The 16,033-nt window shown below is 41.9% G+C and overlaps 3 protein-coding genes across 4 annotated transcripts in view; 1 reads left to right on the top strand and 2 right to left on the bottom strand.

Annotated features, from left to right (window-relative positions):
- Nucleotides 1-16,033, bottom strand: part of LOC140577232 (uncharacterized) — a 222,032-nt gene that overhangs the window by 29,957 nt on the left and 176,042 nt on the right. The window lies entirely within an intron of this gene.
- Nucleotides 1-16,033, top strand: part of LOC140577237 (butyrophilin-like protein 8) — a 161,721-nt gene that overhangs the window by 99,655 nt on the left and 46,033 nt on the right. The gene's annotated exons all lie outside the window — the stretch shown is intronic.
- LOC140577233 (ribonuclease inhibitor-like) overlaps nucleotides 1-16,033 on the bottom strand; it is a 75,046-nt gene that overhangs the window by 29,957 nt on the left and 29,056 nt on the right. For both annotated transcript variants that reach the window (XM_072697101.1, XM_072697102.1), the window contains exons 6-7: nucleotides 14,545-14,577; nucleotides 1,249-1,444 (exon numbers count right to left, since the gene is read on the bottom strand). In XM_072697101.1, the coding sequence (XP_072553202.1) occupies nucleotides 1,249-1,444; nucleotides 14,545-14,577 (229 nt within the window). The remainder of the gene's footprint in view (nucleotides 1-1,248; nucleotides 1,445-14,544; nucleotides 14,578-16,033) is intronic.

The following is a 16,033-nucleotide window of genomic DNA, read 5'->3' as shown; positions in this document are numbered from 1 at the left end:
CGTCTGTTCATCTCTGTGTGTCTGTTGATCTCTCTCTCAACCCCTGAATGTTCCTTGAAGAGCATCAAAGTTTTACAACTTCTGAATCAGTTCCTGAAATGAAGATGGTTGTGTGCCACACTGAAGGTTTGGATGTCAGTGGTCACATGATCAGTGTAGAAGAAATCTAGCACTGAAACTAGATAGGATTCAGATTCACACATATATTCCATCCAGCAGTCAGGCTTTCCCACCTGCTGATCAGTCTGGGTCCGGGTCTTCTTTTCAGGTGCTAGACAGGTAAACAAGAGGTTCCACTCAGAGATTTATATGCACTAACAATGCAAGCAGCAGAGTGGTTGTTTTACGCATTGTTTCGAGAGTTGAAATAAGTGTTTAAAAGTGTTTTTACGTGTCAAGGAGCGCTCAAAAGAAAGCCCTTCCCTCACTGTCTTATTCAATGCAGCCAATGAGGCAAAGTTGAACTTATAAATAAAAACGGAGGAGACACAGCCATCCCATTTTACCTGGGTGAATTTGGTCTTGAGTATTTGAAGAGATTAGCAGAGAAAATTCTGTTAAATAAATAATAATCTGCAGTCATTTCCAGACTTGCTGTGTAACGCTGCAGAACCCATAGAGTCATATTAGTGTAAAATCCTGTAGTATTACTCTACCACCTCAGCCCACATGCTGCTCTACCTTCAGATCAAGCTTCTGGAGAAATGCGCGTGTACAGCTGTCCATGAGGTGGCGCTTTCTGTACTTCCACCTTTCTGACTGAACAGGGACGATACACTCTTACAATTTGACTTGATTCACAAAACTGGGTTCATGAATCAATATTCTCATGATTTGTGAAGAAAAATGACGACTGTATTCAGGCTGTTGTTTAATCTACTACTGAGACATACGTTGGGAGGTTGGAGGAGTTTGGTGCATGGCCTGACCATGCTGGACGGAGGTGTTTTTATAGATTCTCTCTGGAATCATATTCTGTTTTCACTCCCAACACTAAACTAAACACTCAGCTGTTAAACTAAAGCTCTGATGGTTATCTAGAACCTCACTGTGTTTTCATGATCAGCTTCTGTTCACACACAAGCCAAATTCTCCAAATTCCACTGAACCGTACCTGCTTATCTGCAGGCTCTGTTTTACTGAGATTCCTGTTATTGTTCAATTACAGAGTACAAGCACACACACACACACACACACACACACACCTACACGTACTGTATCAGTATACTGTGGAGTTAAAATACTCACAGAGCTTTTGTGGATGATGCGATGACTTTCTGCAGCTTCTGAACTCCTCTGTCTGATGGGACGTACCTCTTCAGCCTAAACTCTTTCAGCTCCTGTTCTGAGTTCAGTAAAGTAAACTCTACATAATCCCACTGACGAGGAGAGAGGTTGTGGTGAAGGAGACGACCGTCACCGTCTGAGATCAGGTATGATCTGACTGCACACAGAAGAGAATGATAAAGCAGTTACTTCAGCAGAACAGACTCACAGATCTACTCAAATACAGATCACTGATTTCTGATCAGCTGTTATTAATAATAACTCATACATTATTACAGGATCCCAGATTCAACAATAATCAGTCAGTTTAGTTCAGCTTTATTAATCACTGTTTCAGGGAGAAATGAGCAGACAGTGTTTCCAGTCCTGCAGTGGAATAAGCAGGTTCTCAGCTCCACACAGTAAGAAGCTGAACCATGTGATGTTAAAATGCTCCAGTAACATCAAAACCATATCTTCATATTTTCATACAGTTCCTGTGAGCAGATATTCAATCATAACAGCTGTGTATTCTATCCCAGCACACCACTTCCTGTTCAGAACCTAAAAACAGTTTAATTCTGCAGGTAAATCCAAGCTTTCTTTACAGTAGGAGTGTAAACACAAACACAAACAGCTTCAGAAAAACAAAACATAAAATACCTGCAGAAAAGAGGAGAGGAAATATCAGTCACCTAAAACACCTGTCCTCATCGTTTAGTATTTCACTGTCGGTACGATCATAAATACTATCTATCTGTATAGAATTACTGTACTGCTTTACTCCCAGTCTGGTGCAGCAGGTCTCAGTCTGGTGCAGCAGCTCTTAGTCTGGTACAGCAGGTCTCAGTCTGGTGCAGCAGGTCTCAGTCTGGTGCAGTAGCTCTTAGTCTGGTACAGCAGGTCTCAGTCCAGTACAGCAGGTCTCAGTCTACTACAGCAGGTCTCAGTCTACTACAGCAGGTCTCAGTCAGGTACAGCAGGTCTCAGTCTACTACAGCAGGTCTCAGTCTGGTACAGCAGGTCTCAGTCTACTACAGCAGGTCACAGTCTGGTGCAGCAGGTCTCAGTCTGGTACAGCAGGTCACAGTCTGGTACAGCAGGTCTCAGTCTACTACAGCAGGTCTCAGTCCGGTGCAGCAGGTCTCAGTCCGGTGCAGCAGGTCTCAGTCTGGTGCAGCAGGTCTCAGTCCGGTACAGCAGGTCTCAGTCTGGTACAGCAGGTCTCAGTCTACTACAGCAGGTCACAGTCTGGTGCAGCAGGTCTCAGTCTGGTACAGCAGGTCACAGTCTGGTACAGCAGGTCTCAGTCTACTACAGCAGGTCTCAGCCTACTACAGCAGGTCTCAGTCTACTACAGCAGGTCTCAGCCTACTACAGCAGGTCTCAGTCAGGTGCAGCAGGTCTCATTAAGGTGCAGCAGGTCTCAGTCCAGTACAGCAGGTCTCAGTCCGGAGCAGCAGGTCTCAGCCTATTACAGCAGGTCTCAGCCTACTACAGCAGGTCTCAGTCTACTACAGCAGGTCTCAGTCTGGTGCAGCAGGTCTCAGTCCGGTGCAGCAGGTCTCAGCCTACTACAGCAGGTCTCAGTCCGGTGCAGCAGGTCTCAGTCTACTGCAGCAGGTCTCAGTCCGGTGCAGCAGGTCTCAGTCCGGTGCAGCAGGTCTCAGTCTGGTACAGCAGGTCTCAGTTTACTGCAGCAGGTCTCAGTCTGGTGCAGCAGGTCTCAGTCTACTACAGCAGGTCTCAGTCCGGTGCAGCAGGTCTCAGTCTACTACAGCAGGTCTCAGTCTGGTGCAGCAGGTCTCAGTTTACTGCAGCAGGTCTCAGTCTGGTGCAGCAGGTCTCAGTTTACTGCAGCAGGTCTCAGTCAGGTACAGCAGGTCTCAGTCCACTACAGCAGGTCTCAGTCTGGTACAGCAGGTCTCAGTTTACTGCAGCAGGTCTCAGTCTGGTGCAGCAGGTCTCAGTTTACTGCAGCAGGTCTCAGTCAGGTACAGCAGGTCTCAGTCCACTACAGCAGGTCTCAGTCTGGTACAGCAGGTCTCAGTTTACTGCAGCAGGTCTCAGTCTGGTGCAGCAGGTCTCAGTTTACTGCAGCAGGTCTCAGTCTGGTGCAGCAGGTCTCAGTCTGGTGCAGCAGGTCTCAGTTTACTGCAGCAGGTCTCAGTCAGGTACAGCAGGTCTCAGTCCACTACAGCAGGTCTCAGTCCGGTACAGCAGGTCTCAGTCCACTACAGCAGGTCTCAGTCTACTACAGCAGGTCTCAGTCCGGTGCAGCAGGTCTCAGTCTGGTACAGCAGGTCTCAGTCAGGTACAGCAGGTCTCAGTCCACTACAGCAGGTCTCAGTCCGGTACAGCAGGTCTCAGTCAGGTACAGCAGGTCTCAGTCCAGGTACAGCAGGTCTCAGTCCACTACAGCAGGTCTCAGTCCGGTGCAGCAGGTCTCAGTCCGGTGCAGCAGGTCTCAGTCTGACATACAGGCATTCGTTTTTTCATCATTTAGGCTTTTTATTCTGATATAACTCTACTTCAGAAATTCAGTCCAACGGCGGTTACCGGTAGCGCTGAAGGTTAAAGCTGTGAGTGTGATTACTGATTTAATCTGAATCATACAGATACAATACGAGACAAAGTCAGCACACATGTCCTGAATGTTGGGCAGCAATCACTGTGGTGCTCGGGGAGCATATAGAGTTAAGGCCCTCAACCAAGGTATCAAACCCACAACCCTGTGAGCAATAGCCCAGTGCTCTAACCACTAAGCCACCACTGAGCCACACAGCTATGTAAAGATTATTGAAGCCAAACTGACTAGAGGTTTACTGTTCAATTAAACAGTTCCATCCACATTAGCCTTTAGTTCATGTAGGAAGTTAGGACCTTAATCTAGGAGCATACACAGCCTCAGTGATGACTGCTGACAGATAAATTGATCGGCTATGCAATGGCATCAGCTGATTTTCAGCCAAAATATACAATCATCTGATATTTCTCTAATTAGCTGATCCTGAGGGTTTCAGCAGCTGTGCAAGAGGCTCAGAAGGTCACAACACACTGCAGTTCCCTGTTCAACCACTAGATAAAAACACAGAGTGCACGGCTGGAGAAACCCTTTAGAGCCAGTGTTGTAGCCTGCTCAGCTCCAAGGGCTGGCTCCTCTCCGTCAGTCTGGCATTTATTATTTTTTACACTGTATCTGACTCAGACTCACAATGAGACTCACTCTGCCTTGTGGAAAAAGCAGAGTAAAGCCTTTTAACACCATTAATAGGATACCCCGCTCCAGAGTCCATCACCCAGCGAGTATCAGAGCACAGCAGAGCTAACAAACTCTGCTAACCACACAAATCAGCCAGCAGTGCAGACCACGTTTAACCACCACCGAAAGCACAGCAGTGACCAGTTTCAGCATGAGAGAAGCAGCTCTTTTCAGTTGTTTCCTCTCTGAGCTCCACAGTGTGTGAATTCAGGCTCTCCCCGCTGGAGCCTGGAGTTCCACAGTGTTTTAAACTCCAGTCAGGGGGAAGCCAGACATTTTAAACATCCGGGGCTTAGCCCAAATGTCCAGAACCATACCTCCCCTGATTCTTCTGTGTGATACAGTAAACACACATTATATATGTATATACACACACACACACACACACGCCAACCTCTAGATGATGATAATTTCAATAAACGTTGGGGCAATTAATTTGCAATGTTGTTTGATGTTGTTTTTAATTATAATTTAATTTTAATTAAATTAATTTTAATTTTCTAAAAAACATTCAGGGCTTTTGACCAATCATCCGGGGCTTTAACCCCATAAGCTGAACACGCTGAACACATTTCATGTTTCAGACGATGCAGAACACTGCAGAAGCCCGAAGCACGAAGATGAGAAGTGTGCATGGAAAGATCCAACACTGAATGTACTGAAAGCAGATCGGTGAGCGGTCCATCAAAGATGTAGAGAAAAACCATTGACCAAATGTATTATATATAATATATCAAATAAATATAATATATATTAAATCACACAATTATAGTAACATAGTTTAACATAGTAACTCCTGGTTTATTGCTTTATTTTAAACAGGGAGATAAATATATACACTGAGAAATGAATAATCAGAAAGGAGAACAAAGATGATTGGGTGTGTTTTGCTTAGACTGCTGGAGGCTGGGTTTGAACCAGCAGCCCACTGAACCAAAGGGCAATGTGTTACCACTACAGAGGAGGTGTGAAAAAGAGAGGAAAAAGGTTGGTAACGCAAATGAAGGAGACAAAATGGTGTATTTAAACAAAGGGAGGCAATAAACATCAAACAGGTTCAACAAAAAAAGACTTTCTTAGTCTCAGAGCTGAGAATAAGGCTGTAACTGAAAGCTAGATTGGCTTGTGGGAAATCCTGACTCCAGACCCGGTCCTTGGAGGAATCACTGTCTCCGTGTTTAGTTTGTTCTTTCTGCTTTCTATCACTTTCTAGCGCTTTTCCTCGTAACTGCTTTTAGATTGTGTTTACAGTCCACAGGTTTATTAAAAAGCGGAGTACCCCACAACAACAACTTTATTTCGGTGCCTAAATCAGCTGAAAGCGGTAAGTTTGTATGTTATTAAGGCTGTTGCTGGACTTTTTGAGTGTGAGAAGTGTGGCATGTTTAGTCTAGACCCTTTTCCCACCGCTAGTGATAATGATAGTGTTTGTACTAAATGTGAGTTAGTAGCTCTCTGGTGGAAAAGGTGGAGCAGTTAGAGGTGGAGCATCATGGGGTTACTGAAGGATAGAGAGCAGGAGTTGCCCCCCGTTGCCTCAGGGAGAGCTAGCACCCCCCACTCCGGCGTTAGAGCCCTCACAGCGGGGCGAATGGGTGATGTCTCGGCGGCATAGCCGGAAAGCTAAGGCTAATGCTAGCGCAAAGGCCGAAGCTAGCCCACCGGAACACCACGCTCCCCCCCCCCCGCTCAGCGAAACACCCGCTGAGGAGCCTGTTCACAGTACTCTGGTCATAGGAGACTCTACTGTTCCACACGTGAAGATAACTAGTCCTTTAGGGGCTCCAGCAGTGACCGTTAGCTGTTTACCGGGAGCCAGAGCGCCGGACATTAGCGGCAACCTTAAGCGGCTAGCAAACAGGAGATATTCGAGGATAGTGATTCATGTAGGGGCCAATGATATCCGTCTGCGGCAGTCAGAAATAACTAAGGATAATATTAAAGAGGTGGTTAAACTGGCCCAGACGATGTCCGATGCCGTAATTTGCTCTGGTCCCATCCCAATGAGGCGCGGCGCCGAGTCCTACAGCCGACTCACAGCGCTGAACCGCTGGATGTCCAAGTGGTGTTCCGAAAATCATGTGGGCTTCATAGATAACTGGTCAAAGTTTGAGGGCAAGCCTGGTTTTTTAGGTAGGGATGGTGTCCACCCCACGCGGGAGGGGCATAGCTCATAGTCTGCTAGTTAGTCGCAGAGGAGTGTAAAGGACTGCTGACAGTCCAGAGCCGAGACCAGGCCGCAGACAGACCGGCTAAACCCACCGTCTGCGAGCTGCTCTGAGGCTCTGAGGCGTCACCCAGGTTTCACTGTATTGAGACTGTGTCTGTGCCCCGAATTAAACCCAAACAGAGAACATCTAGATCAGCTCGTTTTAATCATTTAATCAGTGTTAAAATCTCTCATTTCAACGATAACAGCAGCACCTCAGACCTAAAGCTCGGTCTACTTAACATTAGATCACTATCCTCAAAAGCAGTGATCGTAAATGAAATGATATGTGATCAGAAACTAGATGTTTTCTGCCTAACCGAAACCTGGATTAGACCTGATCAATATATAGCTCTAAATGAAGCCACCCCCACAGGTTATAAATATGTACATAGCCCTAGATTATCAGGCAGAGGAGGTGGAGTATGTATATTCTATCAGAATACACTAGAGATTATTCAAAAACACTGTAACACCTTCACTTCTTTTGAGCTTATCTACATAAATATATCAAATCCGACCACAAATAAAAATGTTTTCACACTGATTAATATTTATAGGCCTCCAGGGCCCTACTCTGAATTTTTAAAAGAATTCAGTAATTTTGCTGCAGACTTGGCAGTGTGCAGCAACAAAGTTATAATAGTAGGAGATTTTAATATTCACTTTGAAAAAGCAGACGATTCATTAACAAAGGCGTTTGTATCAATTTTAGATTCTGTTGGCATTATACAAAACATAACTGGACCCACACATTACTGTAATCATACCCTAGATTTAGTCCTGACCCTGGGTGTTAGCATTGATCAGCTAAATATTCTACCTCAAAGCTCAGTAATATCGGATCATTATCTAATCTCCTTTGAGCTACATCTAAGGCAAAATGTAAATTCTTCTCCCCAACACTGCCTAAAACGCACAATAACACCAATGACAGCTGCACAGTTTACTAAAAATCTCCCACCCCTATCAACCTTAGCTTACACTCCGTCAGACCAAACGGAGCTCGTCAAATTAACAAACGATTTAGAGAATACCCTCCGATCAACCTTAGACAAAGTAGCACCGTTCAAAAATAAAATGATGAGGAAAAAAAGGCTTGCACCGTGGTACAGTGATCATACTCGTACCTTAAAACAAACAGTGCGGAAACTAGAGCGTAAATGGCGGACGACCAAACTAGAGGTGTTCCACTCTGCGTGGAAGGACGGCCTTAGTCAATATAGAAAGGCACTCATTAAAGCTCGCTCAGCATATCTGGCCTCGCTGATCGAGAAAAACAAAAACAATCCCAGAGTTCTTTTTAATGAGATCTCTAAACTTACTAAAAGCCAGGCAGATACTCAACCCCAGATCCCAACATCTTTAACTAGTCATGTTTTTATGGACTATTTTAATAATAAAATAGAAAATATTAGACAACAAATCCAACCCTGCTTATTAAATCAAACATGGCCGTCACCTGATGTAGTTGCTTTAGAACAAAACTTAGTTGTAGAACAAAGGCTGGAAGCCTTCTACCCACTTCCACAGCCAGAACTAGAAAAAATTATATCCTCAGCTAATTGTACAACATGTACACTCGACCTGATTCCCTCTAAATTGCTAAAAGAAATTCTCCCAATTATAATCGGACCTCTTTTAACAATTGTAAATACATCCCTTAGCCTTGGGCATGTACCCCAAACCTTTAAAATAGCAGTTTTAAAACCTTTAATCAAAAAAACAAATCTTGATCCTAGCGTATTATCTAATTATAGACCCATCTCAAACTTAACATTCGTATCTAAGATATTAGAAAAAGCTGTGGCCCAACAACTCTGCTTATACCTGAGTAAAAATGACATGTATGAGAAATTCCAGTCTGGATTTAGACTCAATCACAGCACAGAGACAGCCCTAGTGAAGATTACGAATGATCTCCTTCTTGCCTCTGATCAAGGCTACGTATCTTTATTAGTCCTACTAGACCTTAGTGCAGCCTTTGATACAATAGATCATTCTATATTACTAGAAAGATTAGAGAAAATGGTTGGAATCACAGGGACAGCCCTATCATGGTTCCAATCATATCTAACGGGACGCCTCCAATTTGTAAAGATAAACGATTTATCTTCAAACTACGCAGAAGTAAGATATGGAGTTCCTCAAGGCTCTATTTTAGGACCACTATTATTTACATTATACATGTTACCACTGGGCTCAGTTATAAGCAGACATGGCGTTAATTTCAACTTCTATGCAGATGACACACAGCTCTATATATCAGCCAAACCTGACGATAAATTTAGATTACAGAAAATGGAGGACTGTGTAAAGGATATAAAACTCTGGATGTCACATAACTTCCTTCTCCTTAACAGTGACAAAACCGAAGTTCTCCTTTTAGGTCCAAAAGACTCTAGAAATAAACTATCAGACTTAATGTTAGACTTGGCAGATTCTCCCATCATTCCTGGTTTAGCAGCTAAAAATCTTGGCGTCACATTCGACCCAGATTTATCATTTGAGCAACATATAGCTAATATTAGTAGAACAGCCTTTATGCAGCTTAGGAACATCTCCAAACTAAGAAACTCCTTATCACTACAAGACGCAGAAAAGCTAGTACATGCTTTTATTACCTCAAGGCTAGATTATTGTAACGCACTACTGTCAGGTTGTTCCAGCAGGAACCTCAATAAACTTCAGCTGGTGCAAAATGCTGCAGCCAGGGTCCTTACTAAAACTAGAAAATTTGACCATATCAGTCCAGTTCTATCAGCACTTCATTGGCTCCCAGTTAATTTCCGTATTGAATACAAAATTCTTTTATTAACATATAAAGCCCTACATGGCCTCGCTCCTGAGTACCTGCAGGATCTTATAGTATATTACGAACCATCAAGACTACTTAGATCTCAGGGTGCTGGCCTCTTACGCGTTCCCAAAATTCAGAAAACCTCAGCAGGGGGAAGACCCTTTTCCTATAAAGCCCCCCAGCTCTGGAATAACCTTCCAGATAATGTTCGGGACTCAGACACAGTCTCAATCTTTAAATCTAAACTGAAAACTTATATGTTTAGTTTAGCTTTTGGTAATTAATGTTTCTTAGATAAGGGCTGCAGGTCCAGGGGTTCGCGGACCCAGGGAATTGTAGTACTCTGAGATGCTGGAGCTGTCGTCTCGCTGCTTACACGCGATCACTCAGGTTTGTTGACGGTGGAGCAGATAGATGCTGGTGTTCTCAGGGTACGCCCGTGTCCGTGTTACCTTCTGGCTCTCTCCTTTTAATTACGCTGTGATAATCAGACCTGCCGGAGTCATCAGACATACCCAGATGCTGATGATCAACATTCTCTGCACTCCATAAAATTCCTCTTAGAACTAACTTCTCTCTCTTTACCTTCTCCGAGTAAATGGCCACCCAGCCCGATCTGCAGGAAGATTGCCCGCTGAGATCCCCTCTACCTGCATCTAACCAGTTACCACCTACCAGTCCAGCCAGCGGGTCGTCCCCCCCAACCCGCCACCACCCATGGCTCACCCGCCAGCTGCTGCTGCCTGTTTGGTGGCCGTGCTGAAACCTAGATGGACTCGTGCCTGTCTGACACTATTAATATCACAGCTATTAACTTTCTGTTGTACCTGGTTTGGTAATTTTTATCATCAATGTTTAAAACAGTCTGGCCAGAGGAGGATGGGTCCCCCTTGTGAGTCTTGGTTCCTCCCAAGGTTTCTTCCTCCAGCTCTGAGGGAGTTTTTCCTTGCCACTGTCGCCGTTGGCTTGCTCACGGGGGTCTTTGACGCTTCATGCTATTTCTTCTTTCTTCTCTGTCTCTGTTCTTTATTAAGTTCTAATTATGTAAAGCTGCTTTGTGACGACAACAGTTGTAAAAAGCGCTATACAAATAAATTTGACTTGACTTGACTTGACTAGTTTCACAGAAATGAATAAATGTAAAATGTTAGAATGTATGAAATTTATTTTATGTATTTTAAAATTATTTCTTTAGAATTTCTTAAATGTTCTGTCCTTAGCAAGAGGTCACAATATCACAAATTAAATGACTAATTAAACTGTTAGGATGTTACAATGATGTCTTCTTGCCTAAAACATTGATTATAGATACTTAATATTATAAATTAACAAACAAAATCCAAACAATTTCCAAATTGTGTTTTTCAAAAATAATGTTAAAAAAAAGCCAGGAACAATTTAACCTGGTCCTCAGTAGAGCCCCTTTTTGGCCTTATAATTATGTTTGTTTAAGTTTCATTTTGGGTGTAGGTGTGAAGGTCCCACCGGGGTTGGCATTGAGCTCATCTGTCCCTGTTCCCCATTTCAAATGAATGCAGAATGTTTTTATTTTAACTGACTTGAAACATGTTTGGTTACTTTTCTCCCTCACGCCCCCCATTTAACGTGTCATGGTAACGGGCAAATGTCTGCACACCACTGTATAAATTTAATGTAAAAAATAAAAATAAGGTTCCAAAAAATGTGTTTAATGAATATTGAGTAACTTTTTCTTTGATGTGTCATAAAATGTATCTAAAAGTTATGTAAAATAAAACATAAATAATGTATGTTGTATTTAACATAAAGCACAATATTTTACTTCATGGGAATCATGGGAAATGAAGTTTGCAGGATGGACAGTTAAAGAGGGAGTGTCGGGTAGACTGAGACCAACCTCCCTACATGTGACTTTGTGTCATGACTGATGGGTCTATGACTTTGACTTCACTCTCACTGTCGGTACATTAGATCATATCTTTAATAGACAACAAATTCTCTCTCCTCATCAGGACCCATCTCACCCCTCTCACAGTGATCCACAGGCTCAGTTACTGACCCTGTACTTCTGATTATACGCAGGCTTCACATCATGGCACATTAAACCCTTAGACCCCCTGAATCACTGCTGTTCTCTCTGCTCTACTCTGGTAAATACTGGGTAACTCAGGTCCTAACTGAATGACAGACAGTTCACCTGGGCGAGAGACGTAAACATAAGAGCTGGAATCATGTGGGAGGAATTTATTATTTTAAAAGAATTCATTTCTTTTATGTTGTGCCTACTGAAGGTCATACAGTGACAGCACCACCCACTGAACTGGACACGCATTCATTTACAGGTACATGGTCTGTTTTTACCAGTACCAGTGTTTTTGTTCAGTTCCCCTCAACAGAGCTCAGATAGAGAAGAAGAAGAGAATGTAATCACTGTGTGCTGCTGTCTGTCTGTAATATCAGATCATACAGAGGGAAATAGGGAAGGCCAGTAAATTAGCTGTGTTATTGGAAAAATATGATTAATATTTACATCATTAAAAATAAAATTACAAATTAAATTAATAATGTAAAAATATATATTTTATGTAATAAAATAATGAATACAGCTAAACCTCATGCTGTGGTGTTCTCGCCTGCCTTAGACCAGCATGGCTGAATGATGCTGAATAGTGCTATGACTGAATGAGCAGATCTGATTATTATTTGTATTAAACCCCACCCACCAAAACCAGATTATCTTTTAAACAATCTCTCTACATGTTACAGTTAACTAATCTTACTAATCTTCATTTCACGGTATGATGTGTGGCAGCCCATTTCCCTCTCATTTTCCTCCTCTAAACTGTTTCTCCATCTCCAGTTTCTCTAAGTTAAGTTCTTGTTATTCTGTTGTTAATCTTTGGCTGAAGTGCACTGACTTTTCTCTGTAATCTGCTTTAGAGAAAAAAGAAATCCACTCATCTGATCACATGTATTGAACTGTACTTGTTACACTACGCTTGAGAAGTGGTTCTGTTGTACTTACTAGGGCTGCAGCGGTACTCAGAAGTCATGGTTCTGTTCCACTACAGAACAACAGGGAAAAAACCCATAAGACTAACCAGGTTTCTTTTCATTTCACGGTATGATGTGTGGCAGCCCATTTTTCATCTCATTTTCCTCCTCTAAACTGTTTCTCTAAATTCCAGCAGTTAGTCTCCCTTTGCTAATATTGGCATTTTGTATTTTACCCCAGAAATCAGTTTTTAACCCTTACTCTGTTCTATAGTAAGAAGGTGGAGCTACACTTAGGAATGAAGTGATTGACAGCCTTGACTGGAAGAGACTGCCTGCAGGACCTTAGCTGTAGTGGACTGGTAATTAATTGTTAGTCACACAGCTAATGTTAATGCAAAGACTAAGCTAATGTTAGCCTAGTTAGACGTGCTGGTCTTGGTAGTGGTAGTATTTGTACTCAGTCTGGGCCAGCACTCTTATTTTGTGGTCTGGCTTGAGTCCAAATAGTGGTTAAAACATTAATTAACCTGTTGCAGCTCAGGGGTTAAACTGGACTGTAGTAGCTTCGGCTCGTTTCGGAGGAAAACTCAGAATTCCGAAGCCGTAATTTAAAAAGTAAATCAGTTGATATCACAAATGTTTGTGAACCCACTATGAGAAATAACCTCTAGTGTTGCTCCCTTCATGGCATCATTTCTTCTGCTGTAGATTTAACGTTGTGTTGGTGTTGTTAAAGCCTGTAAGTTCTGTCATTTCTGTCATATTGTGATGTTCTACCTCTATACAGATGTTTAATTAACACTGTACAGATGTGTTTCCAATGAATGAAATGTGTCCAGATGAAAGTGTTTAAGCTCTGGACAGAAGTAATGAAGAGATTCTGAGAATGTGACCATATTGATCTGATCATCTCTAACACTGCACTACATCACTGGAACAGAGAGCCAGTGGAGATCATGATGAGCTCATAGTAATGATTAATAATGTGTAAATCCTTCTCAGTTTAAAAACAGTGGTTTGATGGAAGTGACAGCAATATTGAAAATAACCTTTATTTTTTTACTTTGATTCAAGTTGTAAGTAGTCCATCCAGTAAAACTGTTTATTTCAAAATATGTGACTAAAATAAAACTGATACAGAGAGCATATGTCATTTTAAAGGAGATTTAGTACAGATAAGAAATCGTCTTCATCTGAACACTTGAACACTTCGTATTGTTCAATTTAAAGCACTGATCAGTGGTTTTTGCTGCCAGGACAGTTTAATGACCCATTACAGCGGACAGTCTGATCACTCGTCTGATCTACCATGATTTCCTGAGCTATAATAAGATGTTAAAATCAGAATTTGGGTGAAATCCTTGTTTTTTTTCAGTGGTTTTAAAGCTTAAGGTGAACAGAGAGAGAGAGAATGTTGGCGGTTTTAGGTCTGAAGGTTCATCATTAACAGCTGTGTTGGTTATTAACCAAAGTCTGATTAATTTCAGCAGTGTTTAACTTTAGTAGATGCTGAATGATATCACCAAACAATGTGTTTCACATTATTTTTCAGAAGTCTGACTGTTTAGTTCACTGAGTATAGACACCTTAATTTACTTTTTAAAAATAGAAACTTATTGGAAAACAGTAAGTCTTTTTATAGGTTAACTGTGGCTTATTTTACTACTAATACATACGTGTGTCCTTCTGCTTCTCTTGTTTTCCTTTGGTCAGTTTGTTTAAAACATGGCTTTGTTAGTCTCCCCTTTTGTCGCCACCCAGCCCCTGCCCTCTAGTTACCTTCCCCAGGTGAACCTTGTCAGTCTCTGTGTATATACAGTCCCTTCATTTCAGTGTTCCTCAATAATTCATGTTAGCACTCTCTGCATTTACAGACCCGAAGATGATGCACTCATTTTACATTACTTTGTTTATTTTACATCTGCAGTGTAAAATAATCAGTGTGTAGCTATTGCTGCAGTTCAGACAACCAGACAAAATGATCTGACTAAATCAGAAAAATGGCAGTAAAGAAAAGAAGTGTCTGTTTACCTTTTCTGATTTCTTCCTCTCTTTTTCTTCTTTCTGTAAACAGAAATGTAACAGTGAGAACATGAACAACAGAAAACACGTCACCAAGTGTCTGTTCTGATGTAGAGGCTTTAGCCTGCTATACTCCGAAAAACATACTTGTTATCCTCTGCGTGTGTGTGTGTGTGTATATGTGTGTGTGTGAATGTGAATGTGATGTTATGTAGGTAATATACAAATAAAGAAGAACTGAAGAAATGAGTCTTTCTCCAGAAACCAGGTTTAGAGGATCATCATTTGTAGAAGTGAGGAACAGCAACTAGGAGATTCATTATGAAATCATCTGAATACTGTCTGTCTTTAAACTGGGTGATGATGCATGCTGGGATGTGATTACTCTGGGAGTCTGGCATGTTGCCAAGTGCATGATTTATTTCAGCTGTTTGATTCTTTTAATCATAAATATTCATACATAAAGAGTGATTCTCACTTTGGGTCTTTAAATCAGACACACTGACCCCTTCATCTTATATAACCATCTTATATTAAGTCATGCGCTCAAACTACACTGCCCTGCCATTGTTCATGTATGGTGCGGTAGAAGTTCTCGGCACATTTATCACACTCACTCAGGTGTGCCTCTCTGATAACTGTGGGTAAGTCAACAATGGACAAATATGAAACCAGTGGCGAAGCTTTAATTCCAAAAAAGCGTGCATGGGTAGTACAAGTACGAGCTTCCTGGAACTGCCTAAACTGTACAATGACGTTGAAATTAGATTTCACAAAAATCATCACGAGCTGCATACTTCACCACCACCACAGATGTGTGGTCGAGTAGAACATGTGAACCATACATAAGCCTTACAGTACATTTCATTGAAGATTGGAAGCTAAAGAGTTACTGCCTGAAACCTGCTACTTTCCAAATGACCACACAGCTGAAATCATCGCACAAGGCCTACAAGATGCTCTAAAATCCTGGGGATTACAAGAGCAACAGCAAGTCTGTATCCCAACAGACAACGCGAGCAACATTGTTAAAGACATCAGCTTAAACAAATGGACGAGGCTTCAATGTTTTGGTCATCGCTTGCATTTAGCAATTGGTAAGTAACGTTAATCTCAAGGTTTAATGAGAGAGCTACTGGAGAACGTCTCCATGACTAAAGTAAACGGTGCCTTGGCAACCTGCTCTGAAAAAAATACTCCTGTTTCACCTGGTGAGATATCATCAGGCGTTTGATAAATATGGAAGTACATTGTGAAAAATTAAGTTGTCTGTAGTTATTTTTTTATTATTTTTTTTATTATTATTCTTATTGTTTAAAATTATTTGGATTGGATTATGTGCACTAGAACCTTGCTTTGTGCAAAAAGGTTGTCAGCAGTTTTTTTTTCGTTTTTCAGTTTTTCGTTTAGAACCAGTGGTAATATTGTAACATGTCACAGGGCATCTCTGAAACCAGAAACTGTTGATATGCTTGTGTTCCTGTCCCAAAACCTGCAC

This window comes from Salminus brasiliensis, chromosome 14 (assembly GCF_030463535.1).
Source record: "Salminus brasiliensis chromosome 14, fSalBra1.hap2, whole genome shotgun sequence".
Taxonomy (NCBI): domain Eukaryota; kingdom Metazoa; phylum Chordata; class Actinopteri; order Characiformes; family Bryconidae; genus Salminus; species Salminus brasiliensis.
This window is presented reverse-complemented; position numbering and strand designations above follow the sequence as displayed.